At 53.5% G+C, this 24,609-nt stretch overlaps 4 protein-coding genes across 16 annotated transcripts; 2 read left to right on the top strand and 2 right to left on the bottom strand.

Moving 5' to 3' along the window:
• The first annotated feature begins 75 nt into the window (after positions 1–75).
• Positions 76–6,087, top strand: trim47 (tripartite motif containing 47). Of its 2 annotated transcripts, XM_086131339.1 has the most exons (9): positions 76–363; positions 1,273–1,484; positions 1,747–1,792; positions 1,911–2,006; positions 2,092–2,316; positions 2,631–2,653; positions 2,742–2,860; positions 2,976–3,530; positions 5,975–6,087. In XM_086131339.1, exons 1-8 carry the CDS (start codon positions 181–183, stop codon positions 3,503–3,505), a joined length of 1,434 nt encoding a protein of 477 aa, XP_085987465.1. In that variant the 5' UTR covers positions 76–180; the 3' UTR covers positions 3,506–3,530; positions 5,975–6,087. The 2 variants fall into 2 exon arrangements, with proteins under 2 accessions (XP_085987465.1, XP_085987464.1); XM_086131338.1 differs by lacking the exon at positions 5,975–6,087 and having other exon boundaries at positions 2,976–4,050.
• LOC147194237 (tripartite motif-containing protein 3-like) lies at positions 4,550–14,177 on the bottom strand. Of its 11 annotated transcripts, none has more exons than XM_086131315.1 (16): positions 14,036–14,177; positions 10,831–10,999; positions 10,517–10,646; positions 10,234–10,341; positions 9,948–10,099; positions 9,461–9,743; positions 8,640–8,738; positions 8,405–8,557; positions 7,741–8,122; positions 7,348–7,451; positions 7,108–7,275; positions 6,671–6,839; positions 6,130–6,174; positions 5,401–5,471; positions 5,176–5,316; positions 4,550–4,997 (listed from the first exon to the last, which is right to left on the bottom strand). In XM_086131315.1, the coding sequence occupies exons 2-16, from the start codon at positions 10,965–10,967 to the stop codon at positions 4,845–4,847; spliced, it is 2,295 nt and encodes a 764-aa protein (XP_085987441.1). In that variant the 5' UTR covers positions 10,968–10,999; positions 14,036–14,177; the 3' UTR covers positions 4,550–4,844. The 11 variants fall into 11 exon arrangements, with proteins under 11 accessions (XP_085987441.1, XP_085987437.1, XP_085987435.1 ...); XM_086131311.1 differs by lacking the exon at positions 14,036–14,177 and adding an exon at positions 13,800–14,027 and having other exon boundaries at positions 6,130–6,171; XM_086131309.1 differs by lacking the exon at positions 14,036–14,177 and adding an exon at positions 13,800–14,027.
• Positions 14,178–14,325: 148 nt separating this feature from the next.
• Positions 14,326–17,033, top strand: taf9 (TAF9 RNA polymerase II, TATA box binding protein (TBP)-associated factor). Its single transcript, XM_086131353.1, has 6 exons — positions 14,326–14,794; positions 15,587–15,668; positions 15,738–15,874; positions 16,039–16,246; positions 16,473–16,589; positions 16,672–17,033. Exons 1-6 carry the CDS (start codon positions 14,759–14,761, stop codon positions 16,830–16,832), a joined length of 741 nt encoding a protein of 246 aa, XP_085987479.1. The 5' UTR covers positions 14,326–14,758; the 3' UTR covers positions 16,833–17,033.
• LOC147194239 (arrestin red cell) lies at positions 16,959–24,320 on the bottom strand. 2 transcript variants are annotated; one of them, XM_086131346.1, is made up of 16 exons: positions 23,966–24,320; positions 22,170–22,200; positions 21,627–21,687; positions 21,491–21,535; positions 21,324–21,421; positions 21,150–21,248; positions 20,861–20,920; positions 20,498–20,565; positions 20,214–20,349; positions 20,058–20,142; positions 19,484–19,556; positions 19,004–19,141; positions 18,841–18,924; positions 18,571–18,647; positions 18,425–18,479; positions 16,959–18,354 (listed from the first exon to the last, which is right to left on the bottom strand). In XM_086131346.1, the coding sequence occupies exons 1-16, from the start codon at positions 23,986–23,988 to the stop codon at positions 18,267–18,269; spliced, it is 1,221 nt and encodes a 406-aa protein (XP_085987472.1). In that variant the 5' UTR covers positions 23,989–24,320; the 3' UTR covers positions 16,959–18,266. The 2 variants fall into 2 exon arrangements, with proteins under 2 accessions (XP_085987472.1, XP_085987471.1); XM_086131345.1 differs by having other exon boundaries at positions 16,959–18,357; positions 23,966–24,312.
• Positions 24,321–24,609: the final 289 nt, after the last annotated feature.

The following is a 24,609-nucleotide window of genomic DNA, read 5'->3' on the forward strand; positions in this document are numbered from 1 at the left end:
CTTCCTGTTACGTACTTGGCCGCGCTTCCACCTTCGCTTGTGATTGGCCGAGCGGAGAGCCCACGCCCCGGTCACGTTCCTGATCGCTACCGGCTTCCGGTTGTGTTTGTGGACTCTTTTTTTTTTTTTTGCTTGCCGTTCGTCGCCCGGCCGCCTTGTCGCGAACGAGCCGACGACAAGATGGCCGCTTCCGCGTCGTCCGGCGACGACGTGAGGAAGGAGCTGACCTGCGCCATCTGCCTGGACTTCTTCAAGGACCCGGTCATCCTCAAGTGCGGACACAATTTCTGCCGCTTCTGCATCTGCATGCACTGGGACGAAAATGGCGGCGACTACGGCTACCAGTGCCCCCAGTGTCGAACGGTAAACATGTTTGGGGTTCTGTGTTTTCTTCTTTTTTTGGCGTGTTGTTGTTGTTGTTCTGGCGCTGCGTTGTGGTCACGTTGTGAGCGCTTTGGTTTTGTTTCCTTCTCGCGTAGTAGGAGCTAGCTGACGCTCAAGTTAGCCTCTTCAAAGAAATCCTTTCCTTTCGTTTGATATGGATTCATTTTTTGTGCCCCCTCTCACTTAAAGAGGCCTTAATTCAAACCCTTCATTCGTGCACCAAACGGGACAGATTACGGGGAAAGTTGGAGGCGAACAGCCGATTGGTCACCAAGGAACACCAAAGATCAAATCCCGATTGGTGACCAGTCAAAGACAGGACACATCTAGGCAAAACAAAAAACAAAACCGCACTGGTCAGCCAGTGCTAATTAAGGCTTAAACGGTGGACTGGTCGCCAGCCAATGGCAGGCACAGTGAGACAAACAGTGGACTGGTCGCCAACCATTATCAAGGCATGTCGTAGTCATTCAGTACAGTATGCTGGTCATCTATCAATATCCACACAGGTAATTGACAAACTATGGACTGGCCATTGTCAGGGCCTGTATGGACAAACATTTCACTAAATTACATATGATGGTGTTGTTCTCATTATTATTATTATGAACATTTATGTGCTCTAGAAAAAAACGCAGGTGAATTTGGAATCGCCGCAAAAATGTATTTAGAAAAGTTGACAGAGCAAATTGCGTTTGTTGTGGTTGGTGTCAACAACATCGGTGAGTGACATAAAGTCTGTTTTGTTCAAACGCCAGTTGTTTGTTGTCAGCGCCATTTGTTGGAGGTTCTCTCCAACCGTGCTCACCAAATTAACGGGTAGCCGTACTCGGAACGGGTACTGGAATGACTCCCACTCGTTGCATCCCTTTTCAATTCTCCCTTCAGGTGTTCAACAAGAGGACGTTCACCAAGAACTACCTGGTGCAGAATCTGGTGGCCAAGATGGACAGTCTGGATTGCTTGGGTTCCAGTCCGACCCCCGCCAAGCCGATCAAGGTGGACGGCAAGTGCGAGCTGCACGGCGAAGAGCTCAAGTTGTACTGCCAGGCGGACAAGAAGCCCATCTGCGTGGTGTGCCGCGAGTCGCGCACGCACAGGTGACCTACGGCGCGTCAACATGCTCGGCGTGTTACCGAACCCCATCGACGCCATCCAACGTGTCGCTACGGCGTGTGACATGTTAGCGCGTAGACACGTCGCCGGGCATGTGACGCGTTAACGGGCATCCGAAAATGTCACCGCGACTTGTTTTGCTGGCACGGTGGCACGTGAACCGTATTTACGCCGTGTTACACAACACGTCGCGTTGACCGCTGACGTCACCGAACCGTTTTTAAGGGCTGCCGTGTTGTCTTTCAGATATCACGAGGTGGCTCCTGTCTCAGAAGTTGTCCATGAAATGAAGGTGAGCCTGTTTTTTTTTTGTTGTTGTGCGAGTAGTCAGAGGTGATTTCAACTCAACTATTATTCACTGCCAGTGTGTGTGTGTGTGTGTGTTTGTGGCGGGGGGGGGGGTGTTTCAGGTGGAGTTGAGACTGCGCCTGAGGCCGCTCAACAATTTCAAGTCGCAGTGCGTCAAAGTCATCGCCGCCGACGAGCGTACCAAAAACGACATCAGGGTACGCGGCGCAACGGCTCCCCCCCGTACGCGGACGTTGCCAGAAAAGCAGCGGAGGAAACTCGTGTGCGTGCCTGCGCTTTCAGATGAAGAAGCAGCGTCTGAAGGAGAAGGTGGAGGCGGACGTGGGCGCGCTGGTTCAGTTCCTGCTGGACGAGCGAGACGCGCTGCTGGACAGCCTGGACGCCGAGGAGGCGGCGGCCGTGGCCGTGGTGGAAGACAACCTGGAGAGCGTCCGCGCCGAAGCGGCCGACGCGGCCAAGCGCGTCGCCGACATCAACCGGCACGTCAACGGCGACACCGGCTTCCAGGTCTTTTCTGACGTTCTGACCCCCCGTCTCGGCAAATTCATCCCTGGATTGGCAAGTCTGCCAAGTGATGCCCATTAAGATTTGTGTTCTGGAGAACATTTTGGGCCCCAAAGTATCGCTGGCTGGTATCTGCAGCCTTGGCCAGAAAACCGATACCGACACCTGGTATCGCTACTTGCCCGTCCCTTATTTCGATGGAAAGGTTTTCAAAGATTGCGCCGTCGGTCTCGGCTTTGACAATCTTCTCTCTACTTGACAATGTAAACACGCGCAGTGTTGTCTTTGAAACGCAAAATGTTTTTTGTGTCCATCAGAGCCTGGCCGAGACCTTCAACAAGTAAGTTTTTCATTGCTCCCATTTTGCGGCGTTTCCTCGGAAACGATTTTGGACTCCCTCGAAAAAGTCCCGTGCGTTTGTGTGCCAGTGCCTTGCGGGAGACGTACGGCGAGGTGAAGCCCGTCGACAGTCCCACCGAGTTCACCGACTTCTCGGGACCTTTCCAGCTCATCATGTGGAAGAAGATGATGCACGTGCTGCACACCAGTGAGTCGCCTTTAGCGCCGCGACGAACAGCATTGAAAAAAAAAAGGGGGGGGGGGGCAACACGCAGAAGCGAATGTGTTCAGGTCAGAACTTAGCCCCCCTCCTGTGCGTCCAGTGCCCCAGAACCTGACGCTGGACCCAGACACGGCGCACCCCAACCTCCTGATCTCGGACTTCGACACCAAGGTGGAGGAGCTGCGCGCCCGCAGCCAGGAGCCCGACCTGCCGGTGCGCTTCACGCGCTTCTGCGGCGTGCTGGCCACGGCGCAGTACTGCGGCGGGCAGCACTACTGGGAGGTGGACGTGCGCGACAAGGGCGTGTGGTACCTGGGCGTCACCACCGAGGGCAGCAACCGCAAGGGCTTCGTCAGCCTCACGCCCTCGGCCGGCTACTGGAGCCTGTGCCTGCAGGACCGGCTGTACGCCAACGGCGAGGACGGCCGCGTGCCCGTGGCCGACTACTGGAACTCGCCGCGCGTGGGCGTCTTCCTGGACTACGACCGCGGGCGCCTCAGCTTCTACGACGCCGTCACCATGAAGCGCCTCTACATGTTCGACACCTGCTTCATGGAGCCCGTCTACCCCTTCTTCAGCCCGGGCAAGAACGACCCGGGCAGCCGCCTCTGCATCTGCCACTACTACTGAGCGCCCGCCGCCTTGGACCCCGAAGGTGAGTCCCCTCCGCAAACGCGGACTCGCTCTGGCTTTGCGGCCTTTCCAAACAACAAATGCCAATTTTGCGTCACTTTTCATGTGACGCTGACTCGACGGGCTGCGCGCTCCCATGTAAAAAGCGAAATTCGCGCACTTGCGTTTTGTTTTTCCTGGATTTCGGGAGCATTTCTTTTGATTCTGTGACATAACCCCCGCCCCGCCCCCACCACCAACAATGTCACGTGATCATTTTGTTGTCCGTTTTGTTTTATTTTGAATTTTCATGCACACTTTTCCCATTCCAGAACTTTTTAAATAGTAACTAATTTCTCAAATGTAATCGTTCTTCAAGTACGTTTTTTTTTGTCGTATAAAATTTGACACCTGCAAAATTCCCCTCAAAAGTGGCGTGATCATTTTTACTTCAAACTGACTCGATGGGCTGAAGTCCATTTTATTTTCTTTGTTTTATGATTAAAACATAACGGTGTACTTTTTCCCATTTGTTTTTATTCAAATAAACATTGTCACAATTATCTAGTTGCATGCTTATTATTATTATTTATTTTTTTTGGTAACATATAATCGCCAATTTTTCTGCCTTGTTTTTTTTTCTTTTCTTCTCCAAAGCAACATTGGGTCGTCACGCAGGGCCGCACTTTTCTAAATCAACTTTTTTTTCCTCTGGTTTGAAATGTTGATTTTTACATTTCAGGATTGCCGGCGATTTTTCTGAAGCGATCACGTTGCAAAGCAGCGATTGTTGCCTGATGCTCATCAGAGTGACTCGCTTGACTGCGCATGAATTCCAATGTTAACAAAAAAAAAAAAAAGAGCACGGCGCTCATCTTTGGTCAGGATGTCAGCGTGCTAAAAGAGCAAATCGGATCTCATATTGAGCAATCGGTGAAGCTGCAAATTGTCGTCACTTTTTTTGTTGTTGTTGCAGCCGATAATATCGAGATTGCTGATCTCTGAAGTTAGCGTTCATGACTTAAAGGAGACGCACAAAAAAAAATTGCATCGAGACGAGGCTCGTTTTTCATATCTACAATGAAACTTTTACTTGTCGGCTGCCGTTTCATTGACGCAGAAACACAAAAGAAACAGAATGAAACATTTAAAGCAGGCAGATATTCCTCTCTGACATGATTCACAGTGTTGGTGCAATAAATGTTTTGGCAGGAGCAGCTTGGGTATTTTGACAAAATTGTAAATTAGCTTCAAGCGCTTGATTTCACCTCGTTAAGGTTTGAAGAGTGAGTCCGGAGGTTTTGACATAAGAGAGCAATTGGCCTCGGGTGGGTTCCCCGCGATGCCGAGTCGGCCGCTACTGCAGGTAGCGGTAGACCTTGAAGCAGTGGTTTCCCGAGTCGGCCACGGCCACGTTTCCGTCCGAAGTCAGCGCCAGACCTTGCGGGCCGTAAAGCGGGTCGCCCGACGTGTTGATGTAAGACAGGAAGGAGCCCGCGCTGTCGAAAACCTGACCGGCACAAACCACGACGCGACGACAGCGCAAGTTGGCGTCGGGGCGTGCGCAATTTGCCGGACAAATTCACGTTGCGTACTTGTAAGATGACGGGAGGGAAAAAAAAAGGTGCGCCGGCCCTCTTTTTTTTTTTTTTTGCGCTCCTAGTCGGGCGCCGTGGGCTCGTGCTGACCTGTATCCTGCTGTTCCCCCAGTCGGCGACGATGATGTTGCCGTTGGCGTCGACGGCGACGCCGGTAGGCGCGTTGAATTGCCCGTTGCCTTCGCCGCGAGAGCCGAACTTGAAGAGGAACTCGCCGTCGGCGCTGTACACCTGCGGGGGCCACAGGAGGAAGTAGAGCCGGCGGGGGAAGGGGGGGGGGGGGGGCGCCGTCGCGGCCGCAGGTCGTCGCCGTACCTTGACCGAGTGGTTGTGGAAGTCGGTGACCACGATTTCGTTCTTGCTGTTGACGGCCACAAAGTGCGGACCTGCCGGGGGGGGGGCACACGAAGCAGCTCAAGCCGAAGCTTGGGCGGGCCGCTTCTGTTTGGGTTCGGGCCACGGCGGCTTTCCACCAAGTGCCACGCTCGCATCGGAAAATGTATCAACTATTTTTTTTTTCCGACTTTGCCCTATAATGACGTTAAAAACGACGGATTGTCATCCCACCAGATTTTGAGTCATTTTTGATTTCAGCTTCGATTTTATGAAAATGACAGAACGACTATAATTCAATGTGTACAAAGATCTAAAGTATAACATTTCATTCAAAAGCAAAACTTAGAAAATATCCTCATCACAAGGCGGCAGCGAAGCTCGCACTTTTGCTTGCCTAATCGATGCCCTCCCTCTCATTTCGAAATAACACGCAGATGCCACAAGGTGGCTCCAAAGCACTACTTTTATACCAGACGTTGCTTTGGGAAAAGTTTTCCGGGAAAAATAATATCACTACTATTTCTTTTTTTTTTTTTTCTTCCTCCCTGTGTAGTGCTTGGTGGAAACTTGCCGGACCGGTCATGCGCTCGCCTGGGGATTGATGACCCCCCCCCCTCTAGTGGTTAGTTTGTAGCACGACACACTGATTATCACGCGGGACGGAAAGTGAGGACGGGGAAGTGCAAGTTTGACGACAAAAGTACTTACTGAACACCGAGCCTGACTTATTAACGTTTGGAATCAGTTTATCTGCTGCGTGGGGGGGGGGAAAAAGGCCAACAACACAAACACAAAAGAAAACAAAACATAAGGCAACCCAACAAACCAGGACAACGTGAGCGTGTCGTTCATTTTACATGGCAACTTTCGCGGGACGTAGTTAGGCCTCATAACGGCCCGATGTGACTTGAAGTAGTAAAGTTCAAACATTTCTCACGGGCTCCCCCGGTTTTAAACCCCCCGAAACGTCATCAACGAATGTGAGGGCCCGTCGCGCCTGGTCACGTGACACTTTGCGCCCCAAACGAGGTTTCGTTTCCGCGGTCACGTGACTTTTCCCGCCTCCCCGGTCTCGTGACAAAAACGTCCCTGACGCACACCTCGAAACTACTCTCGACGCAAGCTCCTTCTGGAATCCTGACCCTCCTCCCGTCAAAGAATTAATGGCGCGTTCGTTCCATTGACGTTTGCTCTCGTCCTGCCTTTTAAGTATCGGGGGTGCGGCGGCAAGTAGGCATGCGTGCGTGACCTGCAAATTGTCTGTCGGCGACGCCGCGCCCGCCGAACTTGGTGACCAGTTTGCCGTTGGCCTGGAAAATGAAGACGCAGCAGGCTTTGTTGTCCACGGTGATGATGTGCCCGTTCTTGTCCACGGCCACGCCCTTCGGGCCCAGCAGACGGCCGGAGCCGATCTTGTTCTGCGCCGCCGCAAAAGCAAGCGCATTTGGGCTTTTCTCACAAAACAAAGGGCAGTCTCACTCTGCGCGCGGCAGCGTTTTCGTTCTTCTGGGATTTGCGTAGATGGGCGCGCTTGAAAATGGATGTCTGCGCCACTGTGGGAACGAAAACGGCCTACGTGATACCCTAAGCAAGGTAAACTCGACTTGCCCCGAAGATGTGGCCCAGCGCAGGTGGGGCGTCATCTTGCGCTAGCACTCACGGAACGGGCGACGTTGGCCGCCTCACCTTGAACTTTCCGTCGGGGGAGAAGATGCTGACGCAGCGATTGTCGTAATCGGCCACCACGATGTCGCCGTTGGAGTCCACGTCGACGCCGGCGGGCCGCTGCAGTTGTCCCGGCGAGCGGCCGCGGACACCAAAGCGCATCTTGAACTGGCCGTCGTTGGAGAAGATCTGCGCAGAGAAGCGTTTGGCGTTAGGAGGAGGAGGAGGAGGAGAGGAAGGACGAAGGCGAGCGAGGGCAACCTGGATACACTGATTGTTGCTGTCGGCCACCACCACTCGGCCATTGGCGGATGCCGAGATGCCCTGCAGGTTGGTGAACTCGCCTCGCTCGCGGCCGCGACATCCTGAAGCCCCAAAAATGCCACGTCAGAATTCACGCGTCATCGGGACACATCAAAGGACGCTTTTCATTTCTCATCTCATGGAAACGTTTGTCATCATTTGTTCCCGCAGTGTTGCCGTTTTTATCCTTTTGAAAGGAAAACGTTATTGTTGTGCAGAAATCGGGTTATTTTCCCACAAAAACTTGACAATTGTATTTTTGTTGCAATTCTTTCTCGTGATATCGAAAAGGTTGCGACGTTTTCACATTGTCGGGCGATGCGACGACACACGCTACCCCGGGTGCCTGACCGACTCTGTAGATGAGCTCATCCTCGATGGGGTTGTCCTTCTTCTTGGCGGCGGCGTGCATGCTGGAGGGCCGCCTGACCGCCTTCTGGCGGACGTGCCCGCCGGCGCCGCCGGGCGACTTGAGGCGGCGTTTGACGTCGTCGGGCGAAGGCGGCACGTCGCGGGGCTTGAGGGCGCGCAGGCGGAAGGGGCTGCCGCGCAGGGGCTGGCCGTACAGGCTGAGCGCCAAGGCGTACTCGCCTTCGTGGCGCAGCGTGTAGCCCACCTCGTAGGTGCCGTTCTTGTTGTCCGTCACCTCCGCGTCGGCGCTGCGGCCGCCGTCCGCCGCCGACGTGATCTCGGCTTCCAATCGCGCGTTTCCTGTCCTCACCAGCTCGCTGTCCTGGGGAGCCGCAAGCGATTATTTCTATTTGGGGGGGCAGGACTGTGTCAAGTACCTCCAACGGAGACAATCATGAACCCATTCGGGTTGCGAATGAGGCTTTTTAAACTTGGGTTAGGATTTCGGAGTCGATTTTAAAACTCGAGTTAGGGTTTGGAAGCTGAGTTTCAAACTCGGGTTAGGGTGTCAAGGGAGGGCGGGGCATGCGCAGAGTGAGGCATTTGTGACTGTTTCAAGGAGTTTGTGGCAAGGCTTGCAATGATGCCAAATCCATCTGCTTACTTTATCTTTGGTGGTGACGGTGATGGCGTGGCGCTGGCCAGTGGTGGCGAGGCGTAGACCCTCGCCCGCGGCCGCCGAGGTGTGCGCCACGGCGGGCGTGGTCAGCAGAACGCCGAGATTCTGGATGGACCGGCGCAGGCCTTCGGTTTCCACCTGAAGGCCAAAAGATTCTGCGGGAGGTGGCGCTCCTCGCAACGCCGAGCGCCGACTTTGGCCGGCCTGCTTGGGCGCCTACCTGCCAGTCCAGGTGCGCGTTCTGATGAGGTCTCTCCGGGAAGTCGTGTCTCGCCAGCGCCGTTATGCGCTCGCTCATTTGCTTCTGGACCAGCAGAACCTGACCACACAACCGACGTCGATTTGGGGAATCAGTCCTCACCTTATTCCAAAAGGGTTCACTAAAACTCGGGACCAGGGGAACTGCTTCCAGAAACACCGACCGAGGAGTTCTTTATGGAACATGGGTTGATGCGCACTGTCGATGCTTGATGATCCTCTGTTTGAACTCAACGCAACGTGATGGATAAAGCGCGATTAAAAACGACCACAGCTGAAAACAAAGTGCCGCACGCAGAGAAATACCAACACGAGGCCACCCCGGGACCCAATATTGGCACGGCCGTGTTCTTTTCACCGAAATGTGAAAAGAACAAAGCCCATTCAAGAGGTTGAACTGAGAAAGCGTCATTCTTTCCTAATCAGACACCCATCTGGCTGTCATCATCACTCAAGATGAAACCCTGGGATAGTAAATGAAAGAAGAAGAGGAGAGGCCCCAAAATTGAACCCTGGGGAACTCCGTGCGACTACCGTGGCTGAAACGCAGCGCTCTGTCTGGCCAATGGGACCGAAACCCCTGCGGGGCCTTGCGCCTAATGGCCACTCGATGCTCTAAGTGGGCAATTGGGATACCGCGGTCCAGACTGTCAACTGCCGCGAGATACACCTCGTCCACTGACTCGATTGCTATGCGAATCTCAGTGAACTCCAATCTCCGATCATCGAGTGCCTTGCCACCATCTTGGGGCATCTGTGCCCACTTGCGGCGGCGGTACTGACCTCGGCGGCGCTCCCGTGGACCAGCGCTTGCTCGGTGAAGTCGCAGCCGCTCTGGATGTGATCCCTGCCTTGGAGGAGGGCCGCCAGCTGGGCCTGGAGAACCTGCTGCTTGGCGCCGCAGATGTTCTCCAGGTCGGCCACTAGCGTCGCCTTGCGTTGCTCCAAGGCACGCTCCAGTTCCTGGAAGGCGCCCCTTATCTCCGCCACCGCTTGCTTCTTGCGCTCGCTCAGCTGGCGGGAGATGTCGGTCACCAGCTCGACGGCCGCCGTGAGCTGGGGCAACCTGCCGGGGGCGCCGCAGTCGATGAAGAAATCAGTTAGCGGAGGCGGCCCAATGCACGTTGAAAGTCCTTCAAATGCATCACATCTCGAGATATGTTAGCATTGAGCTCGTAGATTGCGGACGCCTTTGTTTCCGAGTCGGAGAACTTCTAGGGCACGTGTCAAGAGCTTGAAGTCGGATTTGGTCAAAGCTGATGTCAGTCACCTGCCGCGGATGGCGTCCAGTTGCGTCCTGAGCGCCGCCTTGTGCTGCTCCAGGACGTCGCGCAACGGCACCGTGACGTGCTTGCGATGCTCGCCTTCCGTGCACTCCAGACACATGGCCGTCTCGCACGAATCGCAGTAGAACTCCATCACCTGGCGGGGGGCGGGGGGTGCAAAACATCACAGGGACCCCGGATGCTCGCCGGTGTTCATGGACATGAATTCTCGAAAGGATCGCATTTCAAAATCTTCCAGAGAGCTGTCCTCCGATTGGCCGGTTCACCCACCTCCCCCTCGTGGTTGGGGCAGCCGAGCGGTTTCCCTGCCGCCGCGCTGATCGACTCCAGGACGCCGCGGGCCTCGGGTCTCCAACACTCGGCTTCTCCTTGCAGGACCTTCACGCAAACCAAGCGTTTTTGCCTTACTTCCACTTTTGAGGGAGTCGGGAGAACGGCGCCTCGTGAGTCCATCTTCTAACTTGGTCCAAACGAATGGCTCGGAAGTGTCGTACTCGATGGTCAAATGGGTGCCCTCCTCCCCGGAAATAAAGCCCGTTGTCGAACAACAAACCTCCATCAGGTTGGTGATGAAGAAGTTGTTCTGCAGCGCGCAGACGCCTTTCTCCGGCAGGATGGACGTCTGCCGACACACCGGGCACGACAGCGTCAGAGACTCGGCCGGAATGTAGTTCTGCAGGCAGCTGGACGGACGCACAGACGGACAGGCGCACGGGGAGCTTGCTGAGTATCGGCAGAAAGCATCCCGACTCCCAATCACACCCGGGGACAATCTAGTCAAGTCCGGAACCGTGTCAAAAAACAAGACGCAATCACGTGGTCCTGAGGGGCGGGCACGTTGGAACATGCAAATGAAGGAGGCGTTACCTTTCGCAGAAGGTGTGCAGGCAGGGCAACACTTTGGGGTTGCGGTAGTGATCCAGACAGATGCTGCACACCAAAAACTGCTTGTCGATTTGACGCACCACCGGACTGGCCGTCCCGCCGGACTCCCTCTCGGCCATGGCTGAAGCGCGCGGCCGGGACCCCTCAAAACCTGAAACAAACGAGAAGAAAGATCCAGCCGCGCCACCGAGAAAAGGGACTACTGTAATTCCTCGATTGGGGAGAAAAAGTCTCCATTGTTCCTGACCGGCTAATTCCCCAACAAGGAGATCAGCGAGCAGGCCAAAAATGTTCAAAAGGCAAACAAAGCCCAACGCTTTTTTAGTCAAAGAAAATGAAGCAAATGGGTCAAAAACTGCCCCCGCCCCCCAAAGAAATCAAGTCAACGACAGTAAAAACCAAAAAAATTCAAGAACCAAAACAGAACGGCTTTACAAATAGAAGCCAAGAACAAGGCAAGACCCAAGTGAAGAAATCTATTTAAAAAGTAAGTCAAGTACAAGCCCCAAAAAGCAAAAGAAAAACAATTACACTGAGAAAAAAAAAGGCCGCCATATGCAACTCCCCCCGCCACCCAAAAAAAGGTCAGGAAATGGTCCGAAAGTAGTCAACACCAGTCCAAATCCGAGTCATCATCACAATGTAGCAACGTTGATCTAAATTTAGTTGCGAGCGGCCCGGGCGCTCGCTCAAATAGGTTTCCTTGGTCGGGGGGGGGGGGGGGGGGGAACTGTCACAAGCGCTCAAGCGTTTGCTGCGGCTCGGAAACGCACCAAACAAAACGCTCCGTCGGAACAGGTCACGATATGCGTCAAGTTTGTCAGATGACCAAAATGGACGTGTTATACTTCGGACACAACAAAAACAGAAGTGGGAAGAAGATTTAGGGTCGCCCCCCCCCCCCCCCCCCCAACCACACACATCTTGAGGAGCTTCCAACCTTCCAATGAGGAAAAACATTCAAATGCTTTGGGTGGGGGCTGCTCCTGGCGACGTGATTTTGCCTTCTCTCGGCACAGGAAGCTGCTTTTTCGCTCATCAAAATGGCTCAAAGCCCAGCGGTGCCCAAATACGCCCACATTGAGAAAACGAAGCCATTCTTGAAACATCGGCCGACATACAACACGCGCGAGCATACGATTGACAGCAGGAAATGGGATCCGACGACTTCCGGCTTCCTACTTCCTGTTTTGGTGCCCGGAGGCTGAAAAACAGAAGACTTCATCATCGTCGGGACACGTCAACACACACACGTACCACACGTACCGACAGTGAGCAGTGTGAAGTGTGTCAGTCCCAGAGGTCGCCGATTGAATCGCTGTCACGAAACCTGAGCGCCCACAACTTCCAATCCCCGCGGACCCCTCTCTTACCCCCCCCCACACCCACCCCAGCGCTACACAAACACCCTCCTCCACAGGAAGCCCCTCCTCCCGTCACGCACCCTGACTGCCTGCGAAGCCAGGAAGGGGAGTGAGGAGCGGGGGGGGGGGTGCTTGGGGGCTTGCATCACCCTACAACAATTTGTGTTGGCCGTCAACTCTCAAGCGTGGTGGGAATGTCGGAATCGAACGGTCGTCGAGACGGCAGCGGCCCAAACTTTGGAAACGCCTTCAAATCCAAACGAAGAGGTCGAGTCATTCCAGCGATGACGTGTTGCTCACGCGCAGCTGCAAACTCAAAAGTCATTCCTGTAAAGGACTCGCAGAAATGTCCCTCTCTTTATTCCCTTTGAGAAGTTTTGGTTTTCTACTGCTCAACCCCTGGTCTTGCCACGCTTTATTTTTAGGTTGTATTTTGTTTCTGCCGCGGGCTTTTAGTTTGGCGCCTTTCCGGGAGTTTGCCTGCTAAAGAGTTCTGTCAAACGTCTCTTTGCCTGCCCTTAAGTATGTTCATTTGGTGTGCATAGCTGTTATATGGGGTGGGGGGGGTTCCTTCGAAGCGAGCGTCAGCGCGCAGCGTTACGTAACACGCGGCCGCAAGTCCTCGACGGAGATCTTCGTGTTAATGACGTCACTTTCCGGTTCGCTGACGCGCCGCTGGGATATTTAAAGGAACAAATGATTTCAGGATGGGCAGCTCAACCCTGCGGCGTGCACAACCCCCCCCACCCCCCGCCCCAACACACGCACCATCTTCCTCCTCTCTGCCCTCGCAGCGCAAAGATTACGAGGAAAGGATGGGAATCGCGAGCGCATTGTGTAATAGTGCCTTGGAGTGCGTGTTTCTAGTTCCGAGAGGGTGCATTTATTAGTCGCGTGCGCAGGTCAGCGAAGGCACGGCAGAGTCACAAACGCGTCGCCTTGCAAAATGAGGATGGCCAAGTGGCGTTTACACGTGAATGCCGTGGCCTTTCCATCCGGAGGGGATTCAAGACTCCAAATTCAAGGCGGGTAGGATGCAAGTCGTCTATTGCGAGAGCACACGACGATAGAGGACAAACGTTTGAACCATTTTTATTGTTCCATGTTATGTTTACATTGTTGCCAAATGCAGAACGCGGATCAGATCCGGTTTAAACGCGGTCCGGGTTATTACGGACATCTGTGATGCCAGTGTTGAATATTCTTGAAAATAAAATTGTTGATTACTCGCCCTAATTAACTCATTCACTCCCAAAGACGTTTTTAAACGTCTTTTCAGACTTGGTCTAGAATTGGCTGGTACTGAATGAGTTAAGTGTGTTGTCGTGAAAGGCTTCATGAAGTGCCGTTAATCGCTTCTGTCGTCGGCAACGCAAGGCTGCTCGGTGAGCGCTCTCGAAACCTCATCCTAACTTTCGTCCTCGAGCACTTTTGACAGCGAAACACAACTGCAACAAGTCTCCAGTCGTCACCACAAAACCAGAGCGCCCCACTCCCGATAAGTTCCATTGAGACTTGAAGTGACTTCATCATGACTCGCGCCCCCATCCCAACCCCCACCGCCGTCATTCCGCTCCACATTCCTACCATGCCAGCTGGACATTCCGCTCTCCACTTGCGCCCCTCCAACAACAAACGACAAGCCGGAGCCTTGAGGATTCTTTTTCGGACAGTCCACGCAGCATGACGGGCATTTGACACGTGACGTTTGCACGTTTTCGGCCAGAGACGAGAAATCAAGCTCCTCATCGGGAGAGGTGATGTCCGGGCAGGATCCCCGCAGCATCGCTCGGGCGCGCAGAAAGGGCAGACGCAAGACTTACGGGTAAGCGGAGGACTTCCGGACGCGCGTCTCAGCGCCGGTCTCTCCTCCTCCCCCGCTGGGAGCCGCACCGCCCTGTCCGACACCACCGCCGCATTCCCGAGGTGCCAAAAGGAGAACGGGCGTCGGGAGTGCGTGTTGGCAGTTAGGGCGCTCGTCTTATGTGTGTGGCTTGTTAGAGGGGAAGCCTACCAGCTGATTGGTTGGATGGGGGGGGGGGGGGAATGGGCGGGCACGGGCGGGACCAATGGTGGATGAGATGAGCAGACTGGAGGAGAGATGGCAACAAAGACGTTGTTGTTGTTTTTTTTAATGTTTTGGGAATTTCTGATGTCCCCGCCTAACTCCTCATCCCTGCCATAGGGAAAGGGGAAACGTGCATCAATGAAAAAAAAAACCAACAACAGTATTATGATGAAGGGAAGATGAATTATACTCTTTTTTTTTTAACAATCGTTATCTATTGGATTTAATTTCCTACTTGGATACTAGCCGACTCGGAAGAAAATGTATAAATGGCGATGTAATAGTGGTGGGAAAAGGAGTGACTGATTTCAAACACGACTAAATAATAATCGTCGACTAAGTGTGAACGAAACTCCTGTTCCAAGTCGGTTTTTGATCAGCCGGGAAGCACCCGTGGGGGAAAAAAAAGCGCAGCAGAAAACGTGGCGTAGAAGAAGACGTGGAGGCCGGAAAAGGGTGCCCAAGGAAGAAATCCAAAATGTCTACCCCGAAAAGTATCCCCAAGGATGCTCAGGTAACTTTGGACCTTTTGTTGCGTCTCTTCGCGTTCGCACGGTGGTGGGCGATTAATCTACTAAAGTTGTCCAGTTGTTAAACTCTTCTCCGGTGTTGCTACCTGGTCGGCTCGGCCGCAACTAGCTTCTTAGCATGCCCGTTCATAAAAATGCATACCGTCTGCTTAGCTTAGCCGCTGCTAACCAGACGGCTAAAGTAAACGCAGTATTGTTATCACGACTTGTTTGACTGAGGCTAAGTTACGCTTGGTCAAACTTATTCAGTGAGCACCGGCGTTCGCTTGGGTGATGTTCAAATCATCGTCGCCGTCCACATATTTACCGTGCAAAAGTGGTTTTAACTAAAATGTCCTCCGTGTATGTATTGTTACGTGTTTAATGAATAATGCAACCCGAAACGATGTATTTTTAAGGTGGTACCATGTGTAAAATGATTATTTTAAAGTTGACTACGTCGATTCAAAGCCATATTAAGACTGTATACAATAAGAAATTATGAATGACAAAATGAACAAAACGAATAAAGTGTTTTCTTCACGGTGAATGTCTGAAATGATTGTTAAGAGTAAGAAAAAATAAGGAAGTTCAAAATGATTTATTTCTTTATATGATTCAGTTATAAAGTAACAAAGTGCATTTAAAAAAAGGTTGACACAATTGTCACGAATCCATCATATGTTAGATGACTATGTAAAAACAAAGTGTATGAAAATGTTTTTTTGGGTGGTGACAATGTGTTTTCTTTTCAAACAAGGTGTCTAAAATGTTTCTTTCATTTGTTTTCCCTCCAGGTGATGATCCAGATCCTGAAGGACATGGGCGTCACCGATTACGAGCCCCGCGTCATTAACCAGATGTTGGAATTCACTTACAGTAAGTTGTCAACACGGCAGAAATCCGATGCGAACCTCCCACCTTCATCACGCTGTCCGCTCTTCTCAGGATATGTGACGAGCATCATCGAGGATGCCAAGATCTACGCCACGCACGCCAAGAAGTCCAACGTGGATGCCGATGACATCAAACTGGCCATTCAGTGCCGGATGGACCAGTCATTCACGTCTCCGCCGCCCAGAGATGTAAGGAAACATTTTGTTGCGTGGCGAGTGCGAGTGTATATTTAGATGTGTAGCCATGATGGAGCGTGCGTAGGTATTTGTTGGTTGGCACGGGGATATGCGTAGGCGTGTGCGTGTTCCGAGCCTTGGGTGAGATGACCCGAGGTGTTTTGCGTGTCCTTTAGTTCCTGTTGGAAGTGGCCAGACAGAAGAACCAGACGCCGCTGCCCCTCATCAAGCCCTACACGGGGCCCCGCCTGCCCCCGGACCGCTACTGCCTGACCGCCCCCAACTACCGCCTCAAGTTTCTCCCCAAGAAGGTGGCGTCGGCCGGCAGGATATCGGCACCTCGCCTCAGCGCCGTCTCCAGCAGACCGGCCACACCCACTCTGGGTCAGTCCCCGCCTACGCATCCGCGACGTCGTGCCCCGTTTTGAGGCCGTCCGCGGTCAGGAACCCATGTTGCATAGATATACGGAATTAGGGAGTAAAATTACTCAACAGAGCAAGTCATCTTCACACAAGGCTCATCAAGACTAACTTTGCTTTACTGCTGGGCACTTGTTTGGAGGGGCGGGGCTAATACTCACTGACCAGAGACGCCGCGTCGTCTTTGCAGGAAACACGTCGATTCAATCGGCGGGTGGCGGCAAGGCGGGAGCCCCGGTGTCGCTGGCGGGTCAGAGGTTCGCCGTGCAGATCCCGCCTCCCTCGCAGAGCGGCGGTACTAAAAGCGGTGAGGCGAAAAACGTCCGATGAGGCGGCCACCGTGTCGGCTCGCCGTTCCGGGCGACCAATCAACTGCCCTTTCCTTGCAGCGCCGCTCAGCACGCCCGCCGCGTCCAGCGTGCTCATCAACTCCTCTCTGATTGGCTCCAAGAACATCCTCATCACCACCAACATGGCGGCTCAGAGCACCGGCGGTGGCGAGTCGCTCAAGAGGAAACACCAGGATGACGACGACTACGACGCCATGTGACAATACGCAACAGGACACACAAACGTCCCCTCTCTCACACACACGCGCGCGATCGCACTCGGCATTCTGTGACGCTGCCGCACCAAGACAAACTTTCAAGCTCTGCCGCATTGACGACACGATGACTTTTTGTTTTGTTTTTCACCTTTAATCCTAAAAACAATTTCAAATAAAATAAACCATGTGAATGATTATAACCAAGCATTTAAGTCACTTCCTGTTTGTGGCAAAAAGTTAACGCACACGTTTTGACACATCACGCGCGTCGCAAAAAAGTTAGCGCACATGCACGACTAAAAACGACCACGACGACCAATCACGGCACTGCAAAGAACATGCTCCGCCTCTTTCCCTTTTGGGGCGTGGCCAACCATTGCAGGGAGCCCAAAAAATCCAAAGCAAACGACGCAAAAAAAGCTGAAGTGTTGATTTGTTTGTTTGTTTTGACCCATGATGCAATCGATGCCACAGGAAACACTTCTTACTGGCTGAATGGGATCATGGCACTCAAGAAAATGTTATGTTTGGAACTTTCAAAATGGAAAAGGCTGAGACGGGAGTTGAGGCGGAGAATGCCACCGGCCGCTCGAATTATGTGTGGCGGGGGGCGGCGGCACAGGAATGTTGCAAGTGATGTGGACGGCGGGCGACCACCCCCCCCCCACCCCCTTCAGGTATCAACACCTTTTGAAAATCGACAATTCTGTATGACATCATCGCTGAGGGGGTTTAAAAAAAAAAAAAAAAGCTGCACATTCAAAAGGATTTCCAAACTAAAAAGTCACGTAGCTTCCTTTTTTGTTTACATCCTTCAACTGACAGTGTTACGCTTCTTTGAATAGCACAGCAAACAGGTTTTTTTTTTTCTGGTCAACTATTACAAGGAAGAAAAAAGGAAGGTCAAAGAAAACCTGTTTTGACAATCGGATACTTTGTCAGCAAATACGGGTTGCGATTCACCTCACAGTTCAGGCGTGGTTTGAATTTACCTTCAACGTTTTCAGGGCGAGGTCAGTTCAAACCCGTTTTGTCCATCTGACAGCAAATGTAGGTTCTCAACCGGCCTTACCTTTTTTCCTTTTTTTCTTTCAGCAAACGGTGACCAGCGGCGGCTAAAAAAGCTTTCGACCGGCCTTCGATGCCGCAAGGCGACCGAAAACCTCCTTGCGGCTCCCGAGCGCCGTTTGCCCAAAAGCGGAAGGTCGACGAAAACCTCGACTTGCTGTCAATACGCAAAGAACTCTGGGAAATCCGATCGGTGAAGATCCTTCGATCAAAACAAAACGCGGAGAAGATGGCGCGGCGGATCGCCCGGGCGGCGCCCAATTTTCGGCGCCCTCCGTCCTTCCGCCGGGGAATGTTAACGTGCCTGTGCATACGTGTGTGCGTGTACGTGTGTGCGTGGACGCGCGTGGAGGAGCGAGCGGGCCGCTCCTAGCAGTCCTCGTCTTTGTCGTCCAGCGCCCCTTTCAGGCGCAGGCGGGCGAAGTCCTCAAAGACAAAGTCGTCGTCCTGGGAGACGCTGCTGAGGAGAGTCAACTTTATGGCCCACGCCCGCACGTGCTCGACACGACATCTCGGCAGGTACTCACTTGGTGTCAAACTCGATCAGGTTGGTGTCGATGGGCGGGTCCGAATCTGGCACGGCTGACACACACACACGCGCGCGCGCGCGCGTACGGGTTAGCGAGTTGCGCCGTCTCCGGCTGGCGATTCGAGCTCACGCGCGCGCACTCACCCGACTGCGGGCGTGACGCGGGCGGCTCCGCCGGTTTCGGGTGCATGAGGATGAACGGCAGCTCCACCGACACGTCGCTGTGACGGACAAGCGAGGGGGGGGGGGTGAGGAGGCGCGTGCACGCACTCGCGCGCACAATTACTTCCGCCGCTACTTCCTTCACCCCCCACACAAACTTTTGCGATGACGACTCGCATGCTTAAATGACCGCGCGCACATTTTAGTGACTTAGTTACACCGCACACACACACACACAAGGTGATACAGTACCCTCCACGCGAGACCACCAGCTTGACTTTGACCCTGTAAGACACCAGGATGCCCAGCACCTCCTTGTTGGTCACATCCTTAACACTGAAAGACACGCGCACGCACACACACACACACTCATGAGTGTCAAGCGCGTGCGTGTGTGGGCGGGCGTGCACGTTACATGGTGGAGGAGGCCAGGTTGGTGTCTTCGTGTTTGAGCTTCCCGTCCAACGCCAGGCCTCGCTTCTCGCGGTTCTTGTCCAGGGTGGGCGTCAGCGTGTAGACTTTGCAGAAGGTCGAGCTGGACGACACCTGGTCGCTGACGCGCACACGCACAACACATCCGTCGATCAAAGCTCCCCCAGTACGCACCGAGAAAGCGCAACGGCGCCGCGTTACGTAAAAGCGACACTTGTTTGCCTTGCCGGCGGCCGGCCGATTAGCTCGCGCGCGAGCGTCTGGCCTCGAGTTGTGTTGTGGCCCGCAGCGGCCCCCTCGCTAGCGCTTTTCAGTTTGTACGTTTGGGGCCTCGCGATACGAGTTGCCTTTGTTTCTTGCCCGAATTTGGCTCGGAACAGGAAAAAAACGTACGTTGGGGCACTGGTAAAGTACTCGGAGACATTCGAGTCAGCGGCGACGTTATTCGCGCACGTGTACTTACTCGGCCTCCAGCTGCGCCACGGGACATTTGTACTGCGCCGTGCTGAACAAACAGATGTCAGCGTACTGGCGCACTGCGGGGACAAGGACACACACAACGCACATTCGGGGTCAAGGTAGAGCCGGCCGATACGACCGCAGATTTGACGTTTTCATCGCCCCCCCCCCCACCCCACCCCACCCCGCGCCCCTTTCCCCACTTTGCTTATTGAAAAAGCACCTGACGAGTTTGGACTTTTGTTTTGATTCTAACCCGTCATTTGCTTTCCCGGCATTAACATCGCTCAACTTCCGCGGAAACTTTGGAAACAGGCTGACAGCCCGCAAACAGCTCGGCTTGGTTTACTCAATTGCCACAAGGTGGCGCCAAAGCGCCGGTAAAATAAATATTGGTGTCGAGGTGCAACAATTATTCGGAGACTGCATCTGAGAAATAAATCCAGGAAATAAAACATTTGATAAAATTCGATACGTTGAACGACACCACCCAAAAAAAAAAAAGAAGAATTGACTATTGAAATATTTGAGAACTCGTGTCAAAAGAGATTTTGAAAAAGTGCTTGGTGGAGGCTGACCTGAGATCTTGACCCTCTTGACGGTCTTGGTGGAGTTGTTGGTCACGTGCACGTTGACGCTGATGGGCTCGCCGTGGTAGTAAAGCTGACAGGTTGGCACGCGCCGGTCACTTAACATGCTCTCCAGCTCACTCGCAAAGTGCGCGTCTTGTCTACCTCCTTGTCCAGCGAAGCCTCCAAGTGCAGCGACCTGTCTGACATCAGGAAGCTGCGAGTGGTCTCCACCATGGGCTGAGGCCCCGCCTTCTCCGGCGCGTACTGCACCTTGCGGATCACCAGACGCACCGAGTTCCTGTGCGCGCACGTGGAGTGGGAGGCGGCAGTCGGTTCCGAAGTGAGTTGGGAGGCGTGGGGGGTGGGGGGGGGGGGGGGGGGTTCCAGGACGGCACGAGTGAGCGAGCGAGCGAGCAAATGATTTGGCGAGCGAGTTAAGCACTCACCTCTTGTGGATCTTCTCCTCCATGTTCTTGGCACAGAATGCCCGGATCTCAAAGTCCACGCCGCACGCCTGCGTGCACACACGAGCCACACCTATGTGAGTTCACCGATCATTTGGGAGGAATTGATCCCATGATCGATTCATCGGGTCAGAAAGCAAAAGCGCAGTCGTGCCTGCGCCAGCGCCAGCGACCGCGAGCACAGTCATGAAAAGAAATCACATTTGACAACACCAGGAATTGACTGTGCTCCACTTTTCCAAAGCTCGTCGTACGGGGAAAGCCTCTGATGCCCTGCCCGCTCGTGATGTCACTACGTTTGCCTTTTGCCCTCATCAAGTGACCTTTCCACCTTATCAAGTTTACCTTGCCGGTGTCTTCGGGTCCGGGCTGCAGCGTGACGGAACACGGAAGGTTCTGAGGGATCTACAACACACACACACACACACTTTAGGGATGCCTTCTCACACTGTCACAAACTCTCTCACACTTCTGTGACAACTTCACACATGCACACAAACCCCCTAAGACACACACTTTAGTGACTGCTTCACGCACACACACACCATGTGGCAACTTGTCAGTGACGCCATCATGGCACCAAGCCAACCGCCTGTGTGTGTGTGTGTGTGTGTGGGCAGGCGCACGCACTCACAGTGAAGTAGAAAGGGTGCGCGTGCTGCCCCAGCTTCTTGAGGAGCCGCTCCTGCAGTCGACTGTTGGCTTTGCGCTCTTCGGGGACGGGCGGGAAGGCCTGTAACGGGAAGTGACATCACGCGAGTGCGGCGGATCTCGGGCGGCCGGCGAAGCGTGACCGAGTGGCGGCGACCTGGAAGGTGGAGATGTACAGGTCCTTGCGGAAGGACAGACCCAGCACGTCCAAGTCCTCGCGGCCATAACGGAACGCGCAGGTCAGCGTGACGAAGACTACGCGCGGCAAAGACGGGAAAGCGTGAGCGGGGAGCTAGGAAGGAGAATTCGAAAATGGCGTCCTACCTTTCCTGTCCTTCAGGTACTCGGGATCCACCAGGATGACACCGTCTGTCCACACGGAGACAAAATGGCGACGGCTGCGGTGACGAGCGGCGGAGCCGAGCACGAGGGAGGCCGCGTGACGGAGCGTCTGACTCACCTACTGGATCCACATGGTCCAGGTGGTCCACGAAGTCCCGCTTGCCCAGGTAGACCGTCACCTGCCCACACCAGACCGCAACTGTGACGCATTCACATTCTCGAACCCTCGGGTGAGCTTATTTGCACTGCGATTGACCTCGCGCCAGATTTTGTACAACCTTCAAAATCCTTCAAGGCCTCGTCGCCTTTGACACGTCTTTGCTTTCCAGAACCGACTGATCACCTTCTGGTAGGGAGGGCGCCCAAGCGCGGTCGGAAGCCCCCCCCCCCCCCCATCCCGCCTGATTGAGACGTCTCTAACACAGGCCATAGTATGAACGGGAGCGTTCTCCGGCTTCTGCAAAGCTTGCCGATGAGCTGATGGGAGACATCCCAAACAGGCCGGATCGGGCCTCTCGAGGCCCGGACTTGGGCACCCCCTTGACCTTGAGCTTCTCAAACCTTCTAAATTTTCCTTCCACAGCCTGATCGAGACCCTCCGGTGAGAACCAACAAGTTACCTTCTACAGCGTCTACAACCCTGTCGTAAGCTTGGGCTCACCTTACAGTTTGGACTGGATTTCTTGAAGACTCTAAAAGAGGAGGAGGAGGAAGAAGAATCAGTGTCTGGTCATTTGACAGGAAGTGTCCCAGCGGAACTGGAAGTCACAACATCAGGTGAGGAGATGTCGCTCTGCCGTCTTCACCCGTGATCTAACGGGATGGATTTTCTTGAAACGGGAAGTCACTTTTCGACTTTAGGGGATTTGTCGGGGGATGGAGCCAATGCGCGAACGTTGTCAAAACGGCCAATCACTTCCTTTCTCACACCAAACAGGAAGTAGCCGCGCGTCAAAGCAGAAGTGTCACAACACAGGAATTACCTTTTTTTTTTTTCTTTAAACATACCCGTGTAGAAATATTTTTAACTGTCTTAACATTGTGTCAGAGATTTTCTCGGACAAAGTTAAAGAAATGACTCGGCACACAGGAAAATTGTCTTCAATATCGGCGGGAGCGGATCTCTGAGAGCGAACGACGGTTAGTTGCTCCGCGATCACACTCTCAGTCCCGCCACCGCGAGTTCGACATTTTATTGTAACATATGCAAAATACAAGAAAAACACTGCCCCCGATGTTTGCATGCCGCACCCCGGTCCGGCTCCTCGGTAGTGATTGGTTACCTGTTTTTCCAACTTGAACCACCAGTACATTGGCGCCTTTTCTGGCTGGTCTACATCGAATTAGCATGTTGTAGACTTTGCGGATGGTCAATGTCGTCTGGGCGCGACGGGTGTTCTCAACTCGTCTTTTGTTGCTCAACCGCTGTTCCCGAATTATTCATTCCCCTTTTGTGACCGAGTGTCGCCTTCTCCCCTGTGGTTGTCCACCTGTATTGACGTGCTAATTGTGGACTTCAACAGTCCCCCGGCCAGACGGCCGGCGCCTTTGTGTGCAGGCATTTGGGGGTGCTGGATACGCACCCAAACGCTTCGATGTGCCCAAATTAAATGAAACTTTAAACATGATACAATTTTGCTCATAGATTCCTCTAACACATTGTCATAACTATTTGTGGCACGATGTGCAATGATTCACCTGTCGCACACGCACGCGCGCGCGCCCTATGCTGACACAGCGGGTGGAGCAGGTGAATTTATTCCAATGAGACGTAAAAACCAATATTAAAACGGCAAACATGCCGCCGGGTGTCTCCGACGTTTCGAGCGTCTTTAGAAAAAAAAAATAATGGCTCGCAATCTGCACATTTAAAACGCAACATTTCACAGCACCTATTCCCATCGGAAAGCTCATTTGTCGGCGTGAAAACGCACACGTACGCTAAGAAACAAACAATCAGTGGCTATATTTCTTTCCGCTTTATTTGACCTCGCTCAAAATAACAGATGTTGGGGGATTTGCTTCAAATCGTGCATCGCGGATAACACGAACGACGCTGAAAAACCGCGCCGTGTATTTTTGTTTAACGATACCTGCGACCTTGCATAAAAAATGAAAAGCTTTCATAGGAATAGCGACTACAACGATGAAAAATCAAGACGTGTTCTGCGACTGTAGCGGAGACACAGCTGGGGCTAGTAGCTAGCCCGCTAGTTAACCCCACCCTGCTGCGCGCGCCGCGCCGCCCGATGAGTCCACCGAACCCCGCAAAAAAAAACAAAAAAAAAAAAAAAACACACACACATAAAAAAGCGATACCACCACCAGCGATAGCCTCTTTGAATCGAAAAGAGTCACGACTTAGACACGCAGATCGCCGCCGCGGCATGACGAACAACCCATTCGGGCCAACGGCGTGATGCTAACTAGCCCGCGGAGGCTAGCGCGCTCGCTCACCTCGTACCCGCCTTGTCGCCCATCTCCGCGGCTGGCGGACGTCAAGAAGGGCCGGAAGAGACGAGCCCGCACTCGGTTGCTTGTGTCGTTGGGCTCGAAAGGACTTAGGTTATTGTTGTTGTTTTTTGTTTTCGGGGGGGAAGGGGGGAGGTGCCAGCGGGCGGCGTTCAACCTTCCACCCGCCTCGGCGAACCGCTAAGCGGGTATGCTAATTTCGCGGAGCGCCGCCTCAGCTCGCTGCCACTTCCGCGAGGGCTGCTGCGCTATTTGCCTGCTTCGCTCGCCTCTCTTGTGCGAGCGCGCGTGCGTGCCGCGGCTGCAGATGATCACGTTGCGTCAAACGCGACGCTCGCTCGCACGCACACGACGTCTCCATGACGAATTTGCGTGCGCGTGCGGTAGAACGCAAAGTCGTGGGGAGGCGCCCTCGAGATACGACTCCAATCGGTTTCGTGGCCGCGCTCGTATCTCAAAGACGCGCAGCTCTTATTTCCCCGATTGAAATGAATGGCAATGCAGTTAATCCGTTCCAGCCCCCACAAAACAAGTTTGAGTCATTCGGTCAATTCGGTTGCTCGTCTCTGCGAAGTAGCGATGTAGCTAAATAGTGTCAGGCAGTTATTGTTGTCCGGTGTGGCGTAGTG

The sequence above is a fragment of the Hippocampus guttulatus genome, chromosome 15 (assembly GCF_054856545.1).
Source record: "Hippocampus guttulatus isolate MCC_2025c chromosome 15, RoL_Hgut_1.0, whole genome shotgun sequence".
In the NCBI taxonomy this organism is placed as follows: Eukaryota; Metazoa; Chordata; class Actinopteri; order Syngnathiformes; family Syngnathidae; genus Hippocampus; species Hippocampus guttulatus.

What these genes read in the sequence shown, in the direction of transcription:
- trim47 (XM_086131339.1), top strand. Translation starts at nt 181, where the DNA reads ATGGCCGCTTCCGCGTCGTCCGGCGACGACGTGAGGAAGGAGCTGACC. An exon ending in AGTGCCCCCAGTGTCGAACG is followed by an intron (nt 364 to 1,272) that starts GTAAACATGTTT and finishes TTCTCCCTTCAG; the next exon opens with GTGTTCAACAAGAGGACGTT. An exon ending in AAGTTGTCCATGAAATGAAG is followed by an intron (nt 1,793 to 1,910) that starts GTGAGCCTGTTT and finishes GGGGTGTTTCAG; the next exon opens with GTGGAGTTGAGACTGCGCCT.
- LOC147194239 (XM_086131345.1), bottom strand. Translation starts at nt 23,988, where the DNA reads ATGGGCGACAAGGCGGGTACGAG. An exon ending in GGACCATGTGGATCCAGTAG is followed by an intron (nt 21,536 to 21,626) that starts GTGAGTCAGACG and finishes CCGTGTGGACAG; the next exon opens with ACGGTGTCATCCTGGTGGAT. An exon ending in CGCGTCACGCCCGCAGTCGG is followed by an intron (nt 18,480 to 18,570) that starts GTGAGTGCGCGC and finishes TGTGTGTGTCAG; the next exon opens with CCGTGCCAGATTCGGACCCG.
- taf9 (XM_086131353.1), top strand. Translation starts at nt 14,759, where the DNA reads ATGTCTACCCCGAAAAGTATCCCCAAGGATGCTCAG. An exon ending in GATGTTGGAATTCACTTACA is followed by an intron (nt 15,669 to 15,737) that starts GTAAGTTGTCAA and finishes CGCTCTTCTCAG; the next exon opens with GATATGTGACGAGCATCATC. An exon ending in CGTCTCCGCCGCCCAGAGAT is followed by an intron (nt 15,875 to 16,038) that starts GTAAGGAAACAT and finishes CGTGTCCTTTAG; the next exon opens with TTCCTGTTGGAAGTGGCCAG.
- LOC147194237 (XM_086131309.1), bottom strand. Translation starts at nt 13,998, where the DNA reads ATGCTGCGGGGATCCTGCCCGGACATCACCTCTCCCGATGAGGAGCTT. An exon ending in TCCACGGGAGCGCCGCCGAG is followed by an intron (nt 8,739 to 9,460) that starts GTCAGTACCGCC and finishes TTGTGTGGTCAG; the next exon opens with GTTCTGCTGGTCCAGAAGCA. An exon ending in TAAGTCAGGCTCGGTGTTCA is followed by an intron (nt 5,472 to 6,129) that starts GTAAGTACTTTT and finishes CCCCCCCGGCAG; the next exon opens with GTCCGCACTTTGTGGCCGTC.